Genomic DNA, 21,123 nt, shown 5'->3' with positions numbered 1-21,123 from the left:
TCTATCTTGCAGAGCCACGGGTTTGAATTTTTCCCCTCACAACGGCAGAGTCGGGAGCGCGCCCTGCAGGGATGCGCGCACAGCGCTCACTCCCGCCTGTCTGATTGACAGGTGGGGAGCTGCGTGAGTATGCGATTTCGGACTCAGCTGCCAGGCCGGCGTGAGTCCGAAATCACTAAAAAAGGGACTCCTAGGGAGACCTCTAGTGGACAAAAGTATAAACACAAAAAACACATAAAAGTATAATTTTTTTTTTAATAGAACCCAATTAGAAAATGAATCTATACATATTAAACTATAAAATAAAAAACTATTTTTTTGATGAGAGGTACTCTTTAATGATCGCGACATCTTAAAGAGGTAAAATTAGTGCGGCAGTTAGTTTGGGGGCTGATCGAGACATCCGCAGCAAACCTGCAGGGTCTCGATCCTGCCTCCATGCTATCTGAATGCCACACTGCTTCTCTAGTCTGGTCAGGCAGACTAAAAAAGCAGAGTGCCGATAACCCCACTCAAAGCACAGCACCGTTGAAAGATTATTCGTAACAATTCCCTATGGGGACTAAAAAATGGTTAATAAAATAAGGAAAAAGATGTTAATAAATATAAATGAACCCCTTCCTGACTTAAGGTTTACATCACTCCCTGTTTCCCATTTTTCAAACAATGTGAACAAAAAGAAAAAGATTTGGAATCACAGCGTGCAGAAATGTTCATACTAGTATTAAGGCTGATGTATCATGCCTGTATTTGTGGGAGGAGCAACTGTCTCTTCTCAAAGGGACCTTGCTTACCGACAACATCAACTCAGCTTGTGGCATGAGATTCAAACTTCTGGTGAGGCAGGTGTTTCCAGTGCCAACGGGGGGGCAGACTTTAAGGTGTGATCTTCCCTTGTTATGGCCACCCATACTGGACAGATATACAATGGCATAATGGATGTAGTGAACTTCCTGAAGACCTGCAAGCTTGCACGGATTCCTCTACTATTACCTACTATTACCTCAGACTGAGGTTATATGCGTATATAATATACGCTCCAGGTGAGCGCCCATTCATCAGACCCCCTACTTGTGCCCACTTTAAGTGGGTTTTTGATTAAATTTTTAGGGTAATGCACTAGGCCTCCTTGGGCCTTCTCTTTTTCCTTTTGTTTAATGGATGTAGTGTCACAGTAGGCTTTGGGTCCCAGAGGATACAATACAAGTCTTGGCTCACACGATTAGTCAGTACGGATGCTGTCTCGAAGGTTGGGCGAAGCAGCAGCACAAAGCATCCTGGGCAGGCGGTCCATTCTCTCCAGCAGCGGGGCCCTGCTACATGGTGGCAGACATGAGGACTTTCTGAGGTTAGGTAAGGGGTGCGTGACCGTCCGGTGTATTGCCATTCAGTGTAACTCTCATCAATCGCTATGCGAGGAGTATATGTATGCACTGGGCAGGCGTGTATTGGTTGGAGGTGGCGGACATGGTGTCATTGGGATAGTACAGGGGTGCTGGGGAGATAGAATAAATGATGGCAACTAATTTGATATCACTGCTCTCACTTCCATACAACATTGGTTATAGCACCTGTTGTTCATACATCAGTCTCTGGTTAAGTTAAATGTCAAGAGTATTGCAGTTGGGGCTATTGTCAACAAATTTCATGTACATAGGCTTGTAACGTGTTCAGGCTGTCACAAAAGCAGTACAGTTATATTTCTAATACTGAGGTACGTCCGGCCTTCAAGTAACAACATCATCATTACTATTACATTTCTTATACTGAAGCCCATCATAATATCACTGTTACATTTCTCATGTACTTAGGAACATCACGTTAAGGATGTCACAATATCATTATTGCTATATATCTAATGTATTTAGTTATGTTTAATTTCTCATGTATTCAGGTCTGTCTTGTCTTCAGGTTGTCACACTTTTATTACTATTACGTTTCTCATTTATTAAGACTAGTCATGTCTTTAGGATGTCACAATTTATAACTTATGTTTCTTATGTATGCAGAACTGTCACGTCTTCAGGCTGTCACAATTGCATCAGTCACTTTTCTCATGTACTTAGGTCTGCCACGTCTTCAGGCTGTCACAATTTCATTACTGTGACGTTTCATGTATGCAGGCCTGTTACACCTGCAGGATGTCACAATTCCATTGCTGTTATGTTTCCCACGTATACAGGTCTATCACGTCTTAAGGCTTTCACTATTGCATTACTGTTATTTTTTCTCATTTTCTCAGGTCTATCACATTTTCAGGCTGTCACAACTTCATTACCATTATGTTTCTAATGGACACGGGTCTGTCTTGTCTTCGGGCTGTCGTGATATTACTACTATTATATTTCTCAGGTATTTAGGTCTGTCTTGTCACCAGGCAGCCATAGTATCAATTTTGCTAGGTTCCCAGGTATTCAGGCCTGTCACTTCTAGAAAGGCTCCATATAATATTATTATTATGTTATGTATCTTATGTAGTTAAGTATGTCATGTCTTCACGCTTTTACATTATTGACACTCCTCTATTCAGGCCTGTCATTACAGTGACATTACTAATACTGGAAAACAAAACGGAACAGAAGCGCTTCTATGTGCAGGAACACTAGTACAGTTGTAATAACGATTAGGTGAGTGATTGTATTGTTGTGCAATGAACGAGGCACAATGCTTCAAGGGTAAATAAGGGACCGCACACAGTGCTAGCTGGCTGCCGCAGGCTTGCTACGCATGAATGGCGAGCAACAGATACTGGAACAAACACAATGGAGTTTTTGGAAGTCTTTCCGCGCTGCCAATTTCCAAGAATCAGGCAGGGACCAACGATATATTGAAGAACTGAAGAACATAATTTTATTCACAAAAAGCGTTTCAAGGCCGGAATGGCCTTTTCATAAGGTGTGCAACACAAATAGGAATGCCAGTATATATGGGGAAAAATATGCACAAGTGTAACAGAAGCGGAAATGACAAATAGAATGGGAGGAATACATGGTAAGGTTTTTTTTTCACAATTCAAGTGCATACAGGTAGCAGCAAAATACAATAAGTGAATATAAATATAATACTTTAAAAGATCATCTTGCATATGTATAAAAAAAAAAACAACTTTCTGTACAAATATCTAAATCAAAATTCACCTCACAGTTCCCTCGATCATTTCATTAAGTCCTTCCGGGTTTAAAGTGTTAATTTAAAAAATTCAAATGGACTTGTGATTAAACAGTTGCTAAACGATTTGAACAGTCTTCAGGGATAAAATCTATCACACATAGGGAAAGACCATTTATGTCGCCACTATGTACAATTGTGATATGGCGTGATAGGCTATGAAGCATGAATTATTAATATTGTACCAATGCTTATTAATTCTGGCACGCAAAGTCTGTATGGTGCGGCCAACATATTGAATACCACATTTGCATGTTATTAAATAAACCACATAAGAAGAAGAGCAGTCTGCAAAGGTTTTTAACATAAATTTCTCCCCTGAGGATTTGGATGAAAAACTAATTGTTCCCTCTTTTGGTATCCAAGAGCAATAACAGCATCTCAGATTTTTCCATGCGAAAGTACCTGAAACTGGTGGATTACCTCCAGAAAGGGTAAGTTGTTTCTGTTCCGAATTTTTTTGTTTTTTAATTCGGCTAGGAGCTAGATGATTGCTCAGTGTTTTTGCACGTTGAAATGTTAATTAAAGCTGGTTTTTGCGGTATTATTATCAGTACAGAAATTATAGTGTGTAATAAAATTTAATTTTCTCCCCAAGGGGCCTTTGTTATTCTTATAATTTTCATTTTTATTGTGGGCAATAACATTTTTCTGTTGTAATTTATTTACTTTGTTAAAAGAATCTTTTGAAATTTTCTTGGGATACCTCTTCTCATTAAATGTTCACGTAATAAATTATACTGAGTTTTAAAATCCCTGTCAGAGCAACAGTTTTTTCTTATCCGTTGGTATTGACCATACAGTATGTTTTTTTTACCCATTTTGGATTACGGCTACTGGAAAAATGTAAAAAAACTATTCACGTCTACTTTTTAAAATGTGTTTTTGTTTGTATGGTATCATTAAAATCTTAAAAAATCTCCAGATCCAAGAAAATAATACTATTAGGTGAAAAATTAGGGGTAAATACTAAGCCCCATTCATTGTCATTGAGGTGCATAACAAATTCCAGTGCCTCAGACTCCCTTCCATTGCAAATTATCAGCAGATCATCTATAAATCGACGGTAGAATAATATCTGGGGACCGTACCAGCGGGACTGTGCGATGTATAGGGACTCGAAAAGCCCCATGTATAAATTTGCGTAACTAGGGGCGAAACGAGTCCCCATCGCACAGCCCTGCTCCTGTCTAAATACCTGGTCATCAAAAATAAAAACATTATTGCGCAATATGAATAAAATGGAATTAAAAATTGTGATTGCATGTCACCAATAGAATTATCTGATTCAAAGAAATGTTTTATTGCACTGATGCCCTTCTCCTCTAAAATATTTGAATATAAGGCACTGACATCCAAACTTAAAAAACTAAAACCTATAGGGAAATTACACAATTGTAGCTCTTGGATCAGTTGTGTAGAATCACGTAAAAGCAGGTAATTTAATTACATACTTCTGGAGAAAAAAGTAGACATTATGTGACAATTAGCTTGTTATTGCCCCAATCCCCGAAATAATAGGTCTCCCAGGAGGTTTTATATCTGGGGGGAACAGATGTGGGGACAGCACAACTCATAATTCATTGGGGGGGGTGGAAGAAAAGCAGAACAGCACTCGCGGGTCACATATGATTAATTTCCCAATGTGGGGACAGCATGCTGTGGCGGATAATTCATTCATTCGAGGGGGGGAGGGGCCCAACCGGTATTGCGGTATGGGCAAAATTAATATTGTGCAGGAAAAAAAATTTGGTATTCGGTATGAACCGGTATACCACCCAGCACTAGCTCAAAGGGCAAGTAAGGGACCGCACACAGTGCTAGCTGGCTGCCGCAGGCTTCCCACGCCTGAACGGCATGCACCAGATACTGGAACAAACACAACAGAATTTTTGGAAGTCTTCCCACGCTGCCAATTTCCAAGAATCAGGTAGGGGCCAGCGATATATTGAAGAACAAAATATTATTCACACACAACGCTTTTCAAAGCCGGAATGGCCTTTTCAGCAGGCGTGCAACACAAATAGGAATGCCAGTATATATAGGGAAAAATATGCACATACCTAACAGAAACGGAAATGACAAATAGAATGGCAGCGTGGGAAGACTTCCAAAAACTTCACTGTGTTTGTTCCAGTATTTGTAGCACACCATTCCGGCATGGGAAATCTGGCAGCCAGCTAGCACTGTGTGGGGTCCCTTCGAGCGTTGTGCTTTCATTGCACAACAATACAAGGTGAGCACATTACTCACCTGAGCACATTACTCACCTAAGTCTTCCCGCGCTGCCATTCTATTCGTCATTTCCACTTCTGTTACGTATGTGCATATTTTTCCCTATATATACTTGTATTCCTATACTGGCATTCAGCCGAAGCTGAGACAGGGCGGAGGCAGCAGGAGAGAGAGGTGAGTGACGTGCTGGGATTCGCATATGGGCGCTTCCTGCGATGCGGATCCCAGCCCCGCCGGCAGCCGGGGACAAGGGGACATTGCGCTTGCTGCCGGTGCCGGCGGCCGGAGCGCGGAACATAAATACTTTGATTATTCGCCCAACTGACAAGTGTGGTGGAACGGTTTTGCTAAACCGTCAGGATTATACACTGAATCCTTACACATTTTATCAGATGAGAAATATTACAGGAAACTGAATCAAGAGCCTTCTGTAAATATTTATAAGGAATATACTAATTTGATTCAAGATCATAGGTAACAATATTTTAAACAGACAAGAAAGTGAATTTTTAAACATTAAAAACTTTCAGACCCCGTTATTATTTACCAAAAGTCCACAAGGATGAGAAAAAACCTCCCGGGAGACCTACTATTTCCAGGATTGGGCCAATAACGAGCTATTTGTCACATTATGTGGAACTTTTCTTCCAACAGTATGTTATTTACTACATAAGGACCAAGGACGTACGCATACGTCCTAGCTCCCTGGTATTTAAGGACCAAGGACATACGCGTACATCCGTGGGAATATCGATCAGCAGGCACCCCTTGCAAATGCCGAGGGGGGTCATCAGACCCCCCCCCCCATGTCCAACGATCACCACACCAATGAACTGCCGCGCTTCGGGTCTACAGGTCACGCGTGACCCGGAGATACATGGTGATCGGGGGTGTAGGACACACCCCCCATCACCCACTGTATCTATGGGGAGGTGGCGATTTCGTCACCCCTCCAAGATCGCTGCTATTGGCTGGAAGATCATCCAGCCAATAGCAGCCGGCAGGGGAGGGGTTAACAGCATCTTCCCGCAGCTCTTCCGGATGGCTGAGTTCAGTCAGTGGTCAGAGCTGCTAGAGGAAGCCAGGGACCCCACCCCCCCCCCCCCCTCTGCCGAGATCGGAGCCCCCTCAGAAGACAAGAAGCCCCCATAGAGCAGGGACAGAATAAAACCCAGAGAAAGGTAGGATTCACAATAAGTAAAAGTTTTTTCAGTGTGACCCGGGCCCTATTAGGGGTTCAGGGCACTGCGATTTGCTCCACTTTTGTTTTGGGCCACAGCTCCCCCCCCCCCCCCCTATATAACGGTGTGTGATTTTTAATCACACACTGTTATAGATAAAGTTAACACCAAACACATACTTCCCCCCCCCCCCCCATTAACCCCCCCCTCCTTCCAGTGAATCTGTCTGGAGACCCCCAGAGGCTTATCAGCCACGGATTCCAGAGTTTGTTGGCGACTCCGGATTGACAATTCTGGATTCACTGAAATTGACTATTTCAGTTATTTTTTCAGTGACAGTTTTGTCAATCTGATGGTTGAGCAGACGAATCTGTATGCCCAGCAGTTCATCGCCCACCACCCTGATTCTGTTTTGGCCAGGCCCAATGAATGGTACGCCATTGATGCAGCAGAAATGAGGACATTTTGGGGCCTTGTGCTGCATATGGGCCTGGTCAAAAAGCCAAGTGTCAAACAGTACTGGAGCGGGTATGTCCTATACCAGACCCCGCTTTACAGTATGGTCATGGCACTGATAATGAGGCATGTCCACCCAGAAGTGATCCCACCTATGACTGGCTTTACAAAGTGAGGCCAGTCATCAATCACTTTGGGGCCAAATTTTTGGAGGCCTATGTACCCCTCAGGGAGCTCTCGGTAGATGAGTCTCTTATCAGTTTTAAGGGGAGACTCATATTCCGCCAGTATATTCCCTCGAAGCGGGGCGCGGTATGACGTGAAGCTCTATAAACTTTGTGAGAGTACCTCCGGGTACACTTACAAGTTTAGAGTGTATGAGGGACGAGATTCCAGTATTGAACCCCCCAGATTGTCCCCCCACACTGGGTGTTAGCGGGAAAATCGTTTGGGTGTCCATTGTGTGGATAAGGGTTACCACCTTTACGTGGACAACTTTTATACCAGCATCCCTCTGTTCACATCCCTTGCCGCCAGATCCACATCCGCTTGTGGGACCATGTGGAAAAACCAAAGAGGCCTCCCTCTAAATTTTCTGCAGACACATATGCCCAAGGGTGAGTCCTGTGCCCTTAGCCATGAAAACCTGTTGCTGCTCAGGTATAAGAGGGATGTCCTTATGCTGACCACAATTCATGGTAACGGCAGCTCACCTGTCCCTGTGCGACGTACCACAACACCGGTCCTCAAGCCCGATTGTATTCTGGACTACTATATGGGGGGAGTTTATCTTTCTGATCAAGTCCTCAAGCCATACAACGCCATGCGGAAAACACTGGCATGGTACAAAAAAAGTTGCGGTCCACTTGGTGCAGGTTGCCATGTACAACTCTTTTGTACTGTCCCAGTACGCTGGCAACACAGGGATATTCCTCCAGTTCCAAGAAGTCCTAAAGGTCCTGATCTTTGGCCACCGGGAAAGAGCAGGCCGGACTTCCCAAGGAACTGAAGTTATAGGTGCCAGGATCATCCCAGGCCAACACTTTCCAGGTGAAGTCCCCCGCACTGAAAAGAAGGGACGAACCCAGAAAAGATGCAGTGTGTTACAAGAGGGGGATACGGAAGGATACCACCACTCAATGTGACACTTCCCGCGATCATCCAGGCCTCTGCATTAAGGATTGCTTCAGGGAGTATCACACTTCCATGGAGTACTACATTTTCCCTTTTCATTTAAATTTTCCATAATTTGACCCCAATGTACCAAGTCCAGAGTACATTGCAAATTTTAACCCCATAAAACCTCTAAATTGCCCCCAAAAACTCTTTTATAAAAGAAAAACCTGATAAGACCTCTGGGGGTATTTTTTCCAAAAATGGGACTTGGGTCAGTGAGTCACTATCATCGGGGACTTTTTATGTTGCCTCTCTCTCCACCTGAGTGGGGTGCGCATTTGAGGCAACAGGTTAGGGACGGCCACACACATCGCAATCCCAGAATGATGATTCAGAGCAGTGGTCTCCAACCTGTGGACCTCCAGATGTTGCAAAACTACAGTTTTGCAACATCTGGAGGTCCACAGGTTGAAGACCACTGATTCAGAGCATAGGGTTTGGGGTGGGCATATTTTTTAGTTTTGGCTATGCTCTGGGTCATCATTCTGGGAACATAACCTGTTTTATTATTTTACAGTCCCCTGTACCCCACTTTAGTTACTTAGTGTACCCATGTAATGTCCCACTGTTCTGGCTCCATAGGCAGCAATGCAAAGCTCAAGGCCCTGACTGCGCTCCTGCTCCTAAGAGAACAGGAGACGTCCTATCGTCCAGACATGAGGTATGTCCTTACTCCAAAGAAATGTATCTACAAATTTACGGTGACATTTTCTCGTTTTACCACTTGTGAAAATGAAAAATTTGGGGTAACCCCAGCATTTTAGTGTATAAAAATCAAATTTTTCCTTTTCACATCCCATTATAATGAACATTCATCAAACACCTGTGGGGTGTTGAGGCTCACTGTACCCCTTGTTACCTGCCTTGTTAGGTGTAGTTTCCAAAATAGTATGCCCCCCATTTCAGCAAAATTAGCAAATGTGAATCCTTCTCTTCAGAGCATTGTAGTGCGCCCACAGTGCACTTGACGTCCACACATGGGGTATTTCCATACTCAGAAGAGATGGGGTTACAAATTTTGGGGGGCATTTTCTTCTATTACCCTTGTTAAAATGTAAAATTTGGGAAATAATTTTAGTAAAAAAAAAAAATAAAAATTAATTTACAAATCTAAAGTCGTCAAACACCTGTGGGGTGTTAAGGCTCACTGTACCTCTTATTACGTTTCTTGAGGGGTGTAGTTTCCAAAATAGTATGCCATGTGTTTTTTTTTTTTTTTTTTTTTGCTGTTCTGGCACCATAGGGGCTTCCTAAATGTGACATGCCCCCCAAAAACCATTTCAGAAAAATTCATTTTCCAAAATACCAATGTTGCTCCTTCCCTTCTGAGCCCTCTAGTGCACACGCTGAACACTTGACATACACATGTGATGTATTTCCTTACTCGAGAGAAATTAGGTTACACATTTTTGGAAGATTTCTCTCCTTTTACCCCTTGTAAAAATTCAAAAACTGGGTCTACAAGAACATGCCAGTGTAAAAAAGTGAAGATTTAGAATTTTCTCCTTCAATTTGCTGCTATTCCTGTGAAATACCTAAAGGGTTAACAAACCTTTTGAATGTCATTTTGAATACTTTTAGGGGTGTAGTTTTTATAATGGGGTCATTTATGAGGTATTTCTAATATTAAGGCCCTTCAAATCCACTCTCAAAAAACATTTTGTGAAAAATTGGAAAATTGCTGCTGAATTTTGAAGCCCTCTGATGTCTTCCAAAAGTAAAAACATGTCAACTTTATGATGCAAATATAAAGTAGACATATTGTATATGTGAATCAATATATCATTTCCTTAAAAGCAGAGAGCTTCAAAAATGCAAAATTTTTTCATAAAATTATGGAATTTTTCACCAAGAAATGATGCAAGTATACCGTATATACTCGAGTATAAGCAGAGTTTTTCAGCACGATTTTTCGTGCTGAAAACACGCCCCTTGGATTATACTCGAGTGAATTCTACGCCCTCAGTGGTCTTCAACCTGCGGACCTCCAGATGTTTCAAAACTACAACTCCCAGCAAGCCCGGGCAGCTATTGGCTGTCCGGGCTTGCTGGGAGTTGTAGTTTTGAAACCTCTGGAGGTCCGCAGGTTGAAGACCACTGCGGCCTTTGACATCATCCAGCCCCCTCCCCCTTCTCACCCCCTTTACTTTTGTACTCACCTCCGCTCGGCGGGACATTAGGGTGCGCTGGTCCGGTGCTGCAGGACTGTCCGGTGGGGAGGTCGTCCGGTGGGATAGTGGTTCCGGGCTGCCATCTTCAATGGGGGGCCTCTTCTCCGCGCTTCAGGCCCGGCCCCGGAATAGTCACGTTGCCTTGACGACGACGCAGAGGGACGTTCATTACCAATGTCGCTCTGCGTCGTCGTCAAGGCAACGCCTCTATTCCGGGCCCGAAGCACAAAGAAGAGGCCACCCGGTGAAGATGGCAGCCCGGAACCACTATCCCACCGGACGACCTCCCCACCGGACAGTCCTGCAGCACCGGACCAGCGCACCCTAAAGTCCCGCCAAGCGGAGGTGAGTACAGAACTAAAGAGGGTGAGGGGGGCTGGATGATGTCGAAGGCCGAAGTGGTCTTCAACCTGCGGACCTCCAGAGGTTTCAAAACTACAACTCCCAGCAAGCCCGGACAGCCAATGGCTGCCCGGGCTTGCTGGGAGTTGTAGTTTTGAAACATCTGGAGGTCCGCAGGTTGAAGACCACTGTATCAGACATTGACAAGCGGTGATGATGAAGGGGGGGGGGGGGGCTGATGACATGTGGTGATGATGACAAGGGGATGATGAAGGGGGGGTGTGGGATAATGAGAAGGGGATGATGAAGGGGGGGTGGGATTATGACAAGGGGATGATGAAGGGGGTGTGTGGGATTATGACAAGGGGATGATGAAGGGGGGTGTGGGATGATGACAAGGGGATGATGAAGGGGGGGGGATTAGGACAAGGGGATGATGAAGGGGGGGGTGGGATTAGGACAAGGGGAGGATGAAGGGGGGGTGTAAGATTATGACAAGGGGATGATTAAGGGGCGGGGTGTGGGATGATGACAAGGGGATGATGAAGGGGTGTGTGGGATGATGACAAGGGGATGATGACAGGCGGTGATGATGAAGGGGGGATGATGAAAGGCGGTGATGATGAAAGGGGGGAATGATGACAGGGTGATGATGATGAGGGTGTTCATGACGGGGGTCTGGATGATGACAGGGGGGATGATGTATTTCCCACCCTAGGCTTATACTCGAGTCAATAACTTTTCCTGGGATTTTCGGGTGAAATTAGGGGCCTCGGCTTATATTCGGGTCGGCTTATACTCGAGTATATACGGTAGACAAAATTTTACCACTAACAAAGTAGAATATGTCACGAAAAAAAACTATCTTGGAATCAGAATGAAAGATAAAAGCATCCCAGAGTTATTAATGCTTAACATGACAGTGGTCAGATGTGCAAAAAATGTCCGGCTCCTACAATGAAAATTGGCTAGGTCCTTAAAGGGGTTAAAAAAATCTTAATCCTTCCAGTACTTATTAGCTACTGAATACTACAGAGGAAATTATTTTCTTTTTGGAACACAGTGCTCTCTGCTGACATCTCTGTCCATTTTAGGAAATGTCCCGAGCAGCATATGTTTGCTATGGGCATTTTCTCCTACTCTGGACAGTTCTTAAAATGGACAGAAATGTTAGCAGAGAGCACTGTGGTCATGATGTCAGCAGAGAGCACTGTGTTCCAAAAAAAAAAGAATTTCCTCTGTATATTCAGCAACTAATAAGTACTGGAAGGATTAAGATTTTTTTAATATAAGTAATTTACAAATTTGTAACTTTCTGGCACCAGTTGATTTAAAAAAAAATAAGTTTTCCACCGGAGTACCCCTTTAAGTAGGTATATCCCTCGCAGTAGGCAAGTAGTTACTCATAGGTAAATACTTCCTTAGGTAAGAAGATTGATCTGCCCTTATTAGGTAAATATGTTGGTAGGTAGCCAGAAAGGTATGTAGGTAACCAAGTACCTAGATAGGTAAGTAGGTAGGTAGCTAGTTATCTATGTAGGTAATCAGGTAACTAAGTAGCTAGGTAGGTAAGTAGGTAGGCAGGTAAGTAGCAGATAGGCAGGTAGGAAGGTACTCAACCCCCCTCCACAAGATGGCAGGATGCAATTAAAAGAAGAAAAACATACTAACCTCATGTCCCTTGCAGCAATCTCTGCGCAGCTCAGGATGACCAAGTACTTCTCCTTCTACAGTGCAGGTGCCGATTAGTGAGGCAGAGGGGCAGTGTCACTGGTCTCAACTCTGTGTAGGTTGCAGGTCCAGCAGCTTACACTCAGAGGCAGCTTTCAACTGTGTATGCCTATGCGCATACAGCTGAAAGCCACACTCGCTTGCCTCGGGACCCACAACAAGTTTCCTGTCCTGGATTAGCAAGTGCCTGTGCTGGGCATGCAATGAGTTGCATGTGTCCCAGGGGTCGTCCACCCTTGCACTAGGTCATGTTGATGCTCTATATGTCTTTATTATGTGTCTAGCTTTTGTATTTGGCTCACAAATCCCTCTATTCTGCGCCTTACTCATTCTGACGTCCACTGCTCAGGAAGGGGTGTGTCCCTAAGTCATCATGCATTCACTTCCTCCCCGAGTCAGCTGTGCTGGATCTCTTCATCCAGTCACTGTAGCGTGTTTTGTAGCTCCACTCCTATCTGTAATCAGACAGGCATCTGACAGGGACAGGACAGGACATCTGGCAGGACAGGGACCTGAACAGAGGAGTGCAGATCCCGCTCTCACTTCATGGATTTTGTCCCAGTTTGTGCTTTAGCTGGCACATAGATAATTCTTCAGCTGGACAGGATTATGCTCTGGATGGTATGGGGAAGTATATTAGAAAGTTTACTGTTTTGCCAAGATGTGTAACATATAAAAAAGTTTATGATTCTGACAGTGCCCATTTAAAGTCAAAGCTTGGTAGAACCATCGTTTGCTGCAATTAGAGCTGCAAGTCTTTTGGAGTATGTCTCTACCTGCTTTGCAGATGAAGAGATGGAAATGTTTGTCCATTCGTTTTGGCAAAATTGCATAAGTTCAAGTCTTGGGATACATTTTCAAATAAATCCAGATCTGGGCTATGACTGGGTCATTGTGGTACATTACCATGCCAAAACCTGTGCAGACGAAAATTTAATCTATAGCAACAAATCAGATTGTTTCTTTCATTTTTCAGAGCCATTTTAAAAAAATGAAAGAAGAAATTTGATTGATTGCTATGGGCAACTGGTCAATGTTTCCTCTTAACAGGTTTTGATAAATCTCCCCCATTGTCCTGCTGTAAGATGAACCTCTGTCCCAGTCTAAAGCCTTTTGCAGACTGCATCAAAATGTTTTCAAGGATTGCTTTTATTTGTCTCCATCGATCTTTTATCAATTCTGACCAGTTTTCCTATATATGGTTTAGAGAAGTATCCCCATGTTTCAATGTGGGGATGGTGTGGTCAGGGTGACAGGGTGAGGGGCAGTGTTGGGTGTCAACCGCACACAAAGTTTTGAACTAAAGCCAAAAAGTTTCATTTAATCTCAATTTAGCAGAGTTTGTAGTCTCTCCTGCATGGCATGAGGCAAACTCCAAACAGGATCAAACTCCAAACAGGATTTCTTTTGGCTCACTTTCTTCTTGCTGCTATCCAAAAAGTCTAAATTTGCGGAGTCCACGACTAATAGTTTCTCCTGTGTAAGCTTTTTATCTTTGAAGCTCCTCCAGAGTTACCATGAGCCTCTTGGTTGCTTCTCTGATTGAATTTCTCCTGGACCAGCTTGTCAATTTGAGTGGACAACCTTGTCTTGGTAGGTTTGCTGTTGTGACATATTCTTTTCCCTGTCTGATGATGATTTTACGGTGCTCTGTTATATGTTTTAAGCGTGGGTATTTTTTTTTTAACCTAACTCTGTTTTTGTACTTCACTACAACTTTATTCCTGACCTGATTGCTGAGCTCCTTGGTCTTCATGCTGCTGCTGGTTCAGTAATGTTCCCTAACAAACAGCTACTGTCTGATTTTCCACACTGCTTGCTGACAATCTCGTTTGCTTGGGGGTGATGATGCCACTCGCTGCACTGAAAACTTTCTCTGAAGCGACATTAGAGGGTTGACAAGACAGAACACCCAGGACAAACTGGGAAAGTTCTGGACAATGGTCTAATCTGGTGACCCAGAAGTACATGGGGTCTGGGCTCATGGTGTCTGTCAGAGAAAGAGCACTGCTGAGGTAGGCCTCAACCTGATTGTTTAGGTGGTGGTTTACATCCTTGTAATGACTATGGATGTCAGGGGAGAATGCCAGATGAAGAAACTTTGTCATCATGTGCTCCAGTGTGAAGACAGTGCTGCAGCTGCTACTGATCCTTTCTCTTGCAAGAAGTAGTGCTGGCAGAGGGAGCGGAGCATTGACTCAGCAGAGAAAGGAGACTGGACCCCCATGTGGCAAGTGTTTGCTGCTGGAAAGCTGTGGCAAACTGGCTGCATAGCTTCTCTTTATAGAACTCCAATTTAAAGTATCCACAAAAACTTGCTAAAAATATTAAGTATGTAGTGAAATTACAAAAAAGTCCTAAATATTAAAATCAACAAACCATTCAGATTGAAGATTATCAAATATCAAGATACTCTAATGGGTCAATCCCCATAGTTTCTCCCAACGCGTTTCCCCGTACAAAGATACGGTTCATCAGGGGTTATGAACAGAGATATAATGGAGATATTAATTTTGTATACACTATTTCACTCAATACCAAGAAACAGTGCATAAGACACAAATTGCACATAGATAGCACATAGCTGATATAGGCAATACTACACAGGACAGTCACGATGACATTTGTTCCTATAAGGAGTTTCCATTAGTCTTGAGGATCAGTGAATGTCCTTGAATGAGGGTCCTATTTACTTCAGATAAACTCGTAATATATCTCCATTATCAGATACAAGATGATATGAAGACATATGATAACAGTGTCCATCCCTGTTTCATAATGGCCCCCACTGCTTACAATATAAATCTCCAGATGTATCCTCCAACAGTAGACCATACAAAGCTCATGCACTTTATCGCTGTAACTACTGGAAACAACAGAATTGCTTGAATAAGCTATTGCCTCCTCACTCACTATATCACCTAATACACGGGGATAGGAGGAGCCAGAGAGTTGAGTCCTATGCCACAATAATGCAGAAGTTTTGGAAGATACCAACAACCTCTATAAGTCATGGGTAGTAAAATGTCACATATCTCCCAGTATTAGAGGTGCCTTGCCACTACATAGCAGCCATAACTCCCCTCTAAACAGCTCCTGTTCCTGACCACTGCATTTCTGCATTCCTGGATGGTGGACCATGCCTGGTTTATCCTTCATCTGCTGTCCTCAGTCTCACCTTTTCAGCATTATACTTATTGGCAATGATTTACTAAGGTCCAAGCCAAAATTTTAGTCGCAACGTCTGTGCGACTATTTATGCGACCAGATTTTAGTTGCACAACCTACACTTTAGAAAACACTCAGAGTGGTTTTTTTTTCACTCTGAAATGGGCGTGTTTTATGCAAAAATGGGCGTTTTACCGATAAAAACATAAAAATACTCGGAGTACTTCCGAAATCACTCAAGAAAAAGTGTGAGTTTGCCTCACACAATAACCGACAGCCAAGAGGCTGAGTGAAATTCAAAAAATTGAGTGATTTCTAACAAGGGACTGTTTGCCATTGTGTTTTTTTGTGAAAGTAATTTTGTACAGTTCAACACTTTTATGAATAAAATATTGAATGCTTTTATGATAGTTAATTTTTTTTTCTTTTTAACACATTTTCAATATTAGGTTTAAATCAATTTAACACCCAAGCTGATAAACAAGGATAATTGTTGTAATGTTTTAAAAATTATAACACATGAATACTTTTAATTCATGAGAATTTTTTTAAACAAACAAGTCTAAACCATTTTGACTCACACAACTAATTTCTTTAGCTCTGAGTTTGTGCGACACAATTGACTAGTGCGACACAAAAAAACGTGCAACAGAAAAAAAAACGAAATGTGGACAGAATAGTAAATAAGCCAGAAAAAAAGACGAGTGATATTAAAATCACTCCAGAATAAACACTCCACTCTTAGTAAATCAGGGTCATTGTCTTGATACAGGTTGTATGTTTACTATTACTGTGAGGAAAGTTGTATAGTATACCATCTATTTATTTCTTGTATTATAGGCTAACAGGAACAGTGTAATATTCATGTAAAGACAAGCAAGTGCCCAGGGAGGGGCTCTTTGGGGGTCCCCCCCCCCCCGTTGTGTGGTGGCCTTTGTGCCTTTGGGGATCCCCCCTCGTGTGTGGTAGCCTTTATGCCTTTTAAGTGTTTTTAAGTGTTTTGTCTGGCGTGTACTGTTTAATAATTTTTGTAATTAAACTAATTTTGATAATAAACCTTTTGGGTGTGCGCTATATGGTGTATCCTCTTTTTCTTTTTGTACCATTCTGGATCTTGTGACTGATTCTCTTCTTTCTAGAGATGAGCGAACTTACAGTGATTCGATTCGTCCCGAACTTCTCGGCTCGGCGGTTGTTTACTTTAGACCACATAAATTAGTTTGGCTTTCAGGTGCTCCAGTGAGCTGGAAAAGGTGGATACAGTCCTAGGAGACTTTCTCCTAGGACTGTATCCACCTCTTCCAGCCCACAGAGCACCTGAAAGCTGAACTAATTTATGCAGACTAAAGTCAGCAACCGCCGAGCCGAGAAGTTTGTGACGAATTGAATCACTGTAAGTTCGCTCAGCTCTACTTCTTTCCCCTGGAGATTGATCTCTTTATGACCAGCTTCAAAGCTATTTCAGGAGCCCTCCCTCTACAACTGATCTTTCCCGCACCCTAACCCCTTTTAGCAGTTATGCTCTCTTTCCCCTCAGAGGCATGACACTTCTCTACTATACTCTATACTTTATCATGGTCTACAGGTTTCAATTACTGCCAAAGGAAAAGTGTTCTAGGACCTTCTTTTACTATAGAGAAATGGTGACATATGTTCCAACTGGTATACAAGCAATCTGTGGCAAGCTCTATACAGGAAAATAATTACTAGTCTTTTATTGGTATTGGTGCCCTGTGAGGCTCCACAAAATGTTAGTCCTCTAAGCCCGATTTGATGGAGATGTAATGCTGATCCAAGGACAAGGGAGCACATTTTTTGGTACTGTCAGAGACAGCACATCAAGTAGAAGTAGTGAAGAAAATCCAAGTGCTTTTATTCACCCACCATATAAGGATACATGCAACATTTCAACTTCACACTGAAATCTTTCTCAAACATGCTTGAGAAAGAATTAATTGTAAAGTTGAAACATTGCATGTATCCCTATATGATGGGTGAATAAAAGCCCTTGGATTTCCTGCACTACTTCTGTTTGGACTGCAGTCTAACTTTTGCATAGGAAGTTGGGGGTATGGGTGCTGACACTTCTAACAACCATTTAATTAAACAGGCAACGTCACTACTCAGAGAGGTATATGGATTTACAGAAAGTCTGTACACCACTCCAAGCGGACACTAAGAGGCACTGTGCTCAGCTGACCTGCTGCTGTCCATTTGCTTCTGCGATCGGAAGGTAGGTATTAGAGATGAGCGAACTTACAGTAAATTCGATTCGTCACAAACTTCTTGGCTCGGCAGTTGATGGCTTATCCTGCATAAATTAGTTCAGCCTTCAGGTGCTCCCGTGGGCTGGAAAAGGTGGATACAGTCCTAGGAAAGAGTCTCCTAGGACTGTATCCACCTTTTCCAGCCCACGGGAGCACCTGAAAGCTGAACTAATTTATGCAGGATTAGTCATCAACTGCCGAACCGAGAAGTTCATGACGAATCGAATTTACTGTAAGTTCGCTCATCTCTAGTAGATATCTCAGCATCTAGATTCCTACCTCTCAAAGCTTCTGACTTGTTGCTATAACATGTTGGAAGTATTTTAAAACTTTAGGTACCTTTTAATATACATCAATAAGCATAAAATATGTAATATTCTGCAATCATTAAAATACAGGAAAAATACATTTAAACTCACCTGTCCTAGCATTTGTACAAACGATGTATAAATTTTTACCTAAAACAAAACAAAATTATACCATAGGTAAGATTTCAAAGAAACTGAAAAAAAAAAAACCGCTAACTTTTAAACTAAACATTTTTAAAATGGTCTGTTAAAGAATGAAAAAAACAAACTAAAAAAGTTCTAAAAACAAGCAATAATCTTTATTTCAATAGTATTTCAGCTGTCCTAAATTTGTCCTGAGAAACCTGTAATGTTTGTGCATTTGAAATCAGTATAATAAAAAGAGTTTCGTGGCATTTAAATTGTACCGGTCCTTACATTTTATTATATACTCAGGGCTGGTGCAAGGATTTTTGCCACTCTAGGCAAAAAGCCCATTTTGATGCCCCCTTGGCTCCGCTCTTTTTGCACCCCTTTTTTGCACCTTACTGTTACTGAATAAAAAGTTAGAGATCAATATTCTCACATACAGTGACCATATAGTGGTAGATATCAGCTCTACACATGCTCTTCAGACCATTTAAATGATTACAGCTACATGTAGGGACTTACAGGTGACGTCTCTTCTGATCGGAGTCATTTACAGTGACCCCCCCGACCTACGATGGCCCCGACATATGATCAAATCGACATACGATTGCCTCTCAGAGGCCATTGCATGTCGATGTCAGCATCGACATACGATGCTTTTTTATGTCGGGGCCATCGCATTAAGTGCTATCCAGCAGCGCAAAATGCTTAAAGGGGTATTCCAGGAAAAAACTTTTTTATATATATCAACTGGCTCCAGGAAGTTAAACAGATTTGTAAATTACTTCTATTAAAAAATCTTAATCCTTTCAGTACTTATGAGCTTCTGAAGTTAAGGTTGTTCTTTTCTGTCTAAGTAATCTCTGATGACACGTGTCTCGGGAAACGCCCAGTTTAGAAGCAAATTCCCATAGCAAACCTCTTCTAAACTGGGCGTTTCCTGAGACACGTGTCATCAGAGATTACTTAGACAGAAAAGAACAACCTAAACTTAGAAGCTCATAAGTACTGAAAGGATTAAGATTTTTTAATAGAAGTAATTTACAAATCTGTTTAACTTTCTGGAGCCAGTTGATATATATATATATATATATATATATATATATATATATATATATATAAAAAGTTTTTTTTTCCTGGATAACCCCTTTAAGCTGCTGCCGGATAGCAGCTTAATGTTCCTTGTGTGGTGCGGTGAGTATTATTTACCCCTCCACGATGCTCCGGGGTGCCCTCCGGGTCCAGCGCTGTTCCTCCGGTGTCTTCTCGGCCCTATCCAGTGACGTCACTACGCTGTTGCGCACGCCGTCCCGTCATCCAATAGGAACGGCGTACGCAGCGGCGTAATGACGTCGCTACGCAAACCCAGCAAGGCCTTGCGGAAGACAGCAGAGGACCGGAGAAGACCAGGAGAGCCCAGCGGAGGCCCGGGGTCACCATCGGGAGTGGCGGGATGCGGTCCGGAGCGGCGGGGACAGGTGAGTACAGCTTCCTATACTTAACATTGCACGAATCCCTCAACATACGATGGATTCGACAAACGATGGCTCGTTTGGAACGAATTACCATCGTATGTTGAGGGACCACTGTACTTTTCTTTTTCTTCCTCATCTGGCCTGGGCATCATAAAGAATTCTCCAGCCATGACTCAACTTCGCGTTATCAGCCGGAAATTATTTTTTTACTCCTCGTTCCAGTACAATCCCCACCTCTATAAAAAAGTATGCATGTGAACTGTTAAAAGAGCATTGGAAGAGCTTGCAATCACTGACCAGAGATGAACCAATACCCTCTGTGCACAAACTGAACCGTAACACACAAAAGTTGTATACTGGCGATCTAGAAACCCTATTGATATGGCTTACAATAAATAGAATTAAAACAAATATATAAAGGGTAGAATATAAAAAAAGGCTTGTATAAAATATTATAACCACTTTATTAATAAATAACCAACAGGATATATATAAAAGTCTATAATGTGCTGCGTTTTCATCACAGGGCCCTTGTGGATGAGTGTATAGCAATTCTCAAACAATATATTGGAATATAAAAAAAATTTAAAGCTAAAAATTAAATATTTGAATCCTCAAATGGAAATGCAACTCTGTACTAGTAAGAAATTATAGTCCTTATAGTATCTGTTGCTCTTAGTAGCTGCTGTACATCAGACAAAGTCCAAGGTATGCATACCATTAGTCTCACTATAAATATTACTTGGGCAATAGATACTGCACATTCAATAAGTATAAAAAAACAAAATGGGTACACTGACTGTGGGTGTGGCGACTGATTCTTGCACAGATCACGATCTCCAGCGCTCCTGGATGTGGACCAGCCGTACAGGGGCAGACGGAAGCAGTATCTCGTAGATGTCCTAAAGTCTCTCGCTATAGTCTGGACCACACTGGGCGTAGTGTGCTTGCAGCAGTGTCCGGTCTCTGTAAGTCCTGACTGCTTCCACATAGTGTGAATGCGTGCCAACCCAGGCTGTTGGACCAGTACTGGTACTGATATGCTGCTTCAGAGAGTGTTTAAAGCTAGTATCTTGTGCAAATATTGCTCTATTTAGATGTCTTTCTTTGTCCCGCCTTAGGTTCCTTCTTCAGTAAAGGCAATATGAAAATAACAATGCAAAGTGCAACCTATATATACATTCTGATTGGATAATCAGATCCTGACTTGTGAGTTGGGACAAAACATAGCATGGATCAGAACAACTGACCCGCACTAGAATTGTTACACAGCTTAATATACATGATGTGGACTACTAAATCCACCATCTGTCTGT

General features: G+C 42.5%; 1 protein-coding gene across 5 annotated transcripts in view; it reads right to left on the bottom strand.

Moving 5' to 3' along the window:
- Positions 1-21,123, bottom strand: part of PGAP1 (post-GPI attachment to proteins inositol deacylase 1) — a 1,221,194-nt gene that overhangs the window by 339,412 nt on the left and 860,659 nt on the right. For all 5 annotated transcript variants that reach the window (XM_056536018.1, XM_056536017.1, XM_056536020.1 and 2 more), the window contains one exon: positions 18,315-18,353. In XM_056536018.1, the coding sequence (XP_056391993.1) occupies positions 18,315-18,353 (39 nt within the window). The remainder of the gene's footprint in view (positions 1-18,314; positions 18,354-21,123) is intronic.

The sequence above is a fragment of the Hyla sarda genome, chromosome 8 (assembly GCF_029499605.1).
Source record: "Hyla sarda isolate aHylSar1 chromosome 8, aHylSar1.hap1, whole genome shotgun sequence".
NCBI classification, from domain to species: Eukaryota; Metazoa; Chordata; class Amphibia; order Anura; family Hylidae; genus Hyla; species Hyla sarda.
Note: the sequence above shows the minus strand (reverse complement) of the source record. Positions and strands in the feature narration are given on the sequence as shown.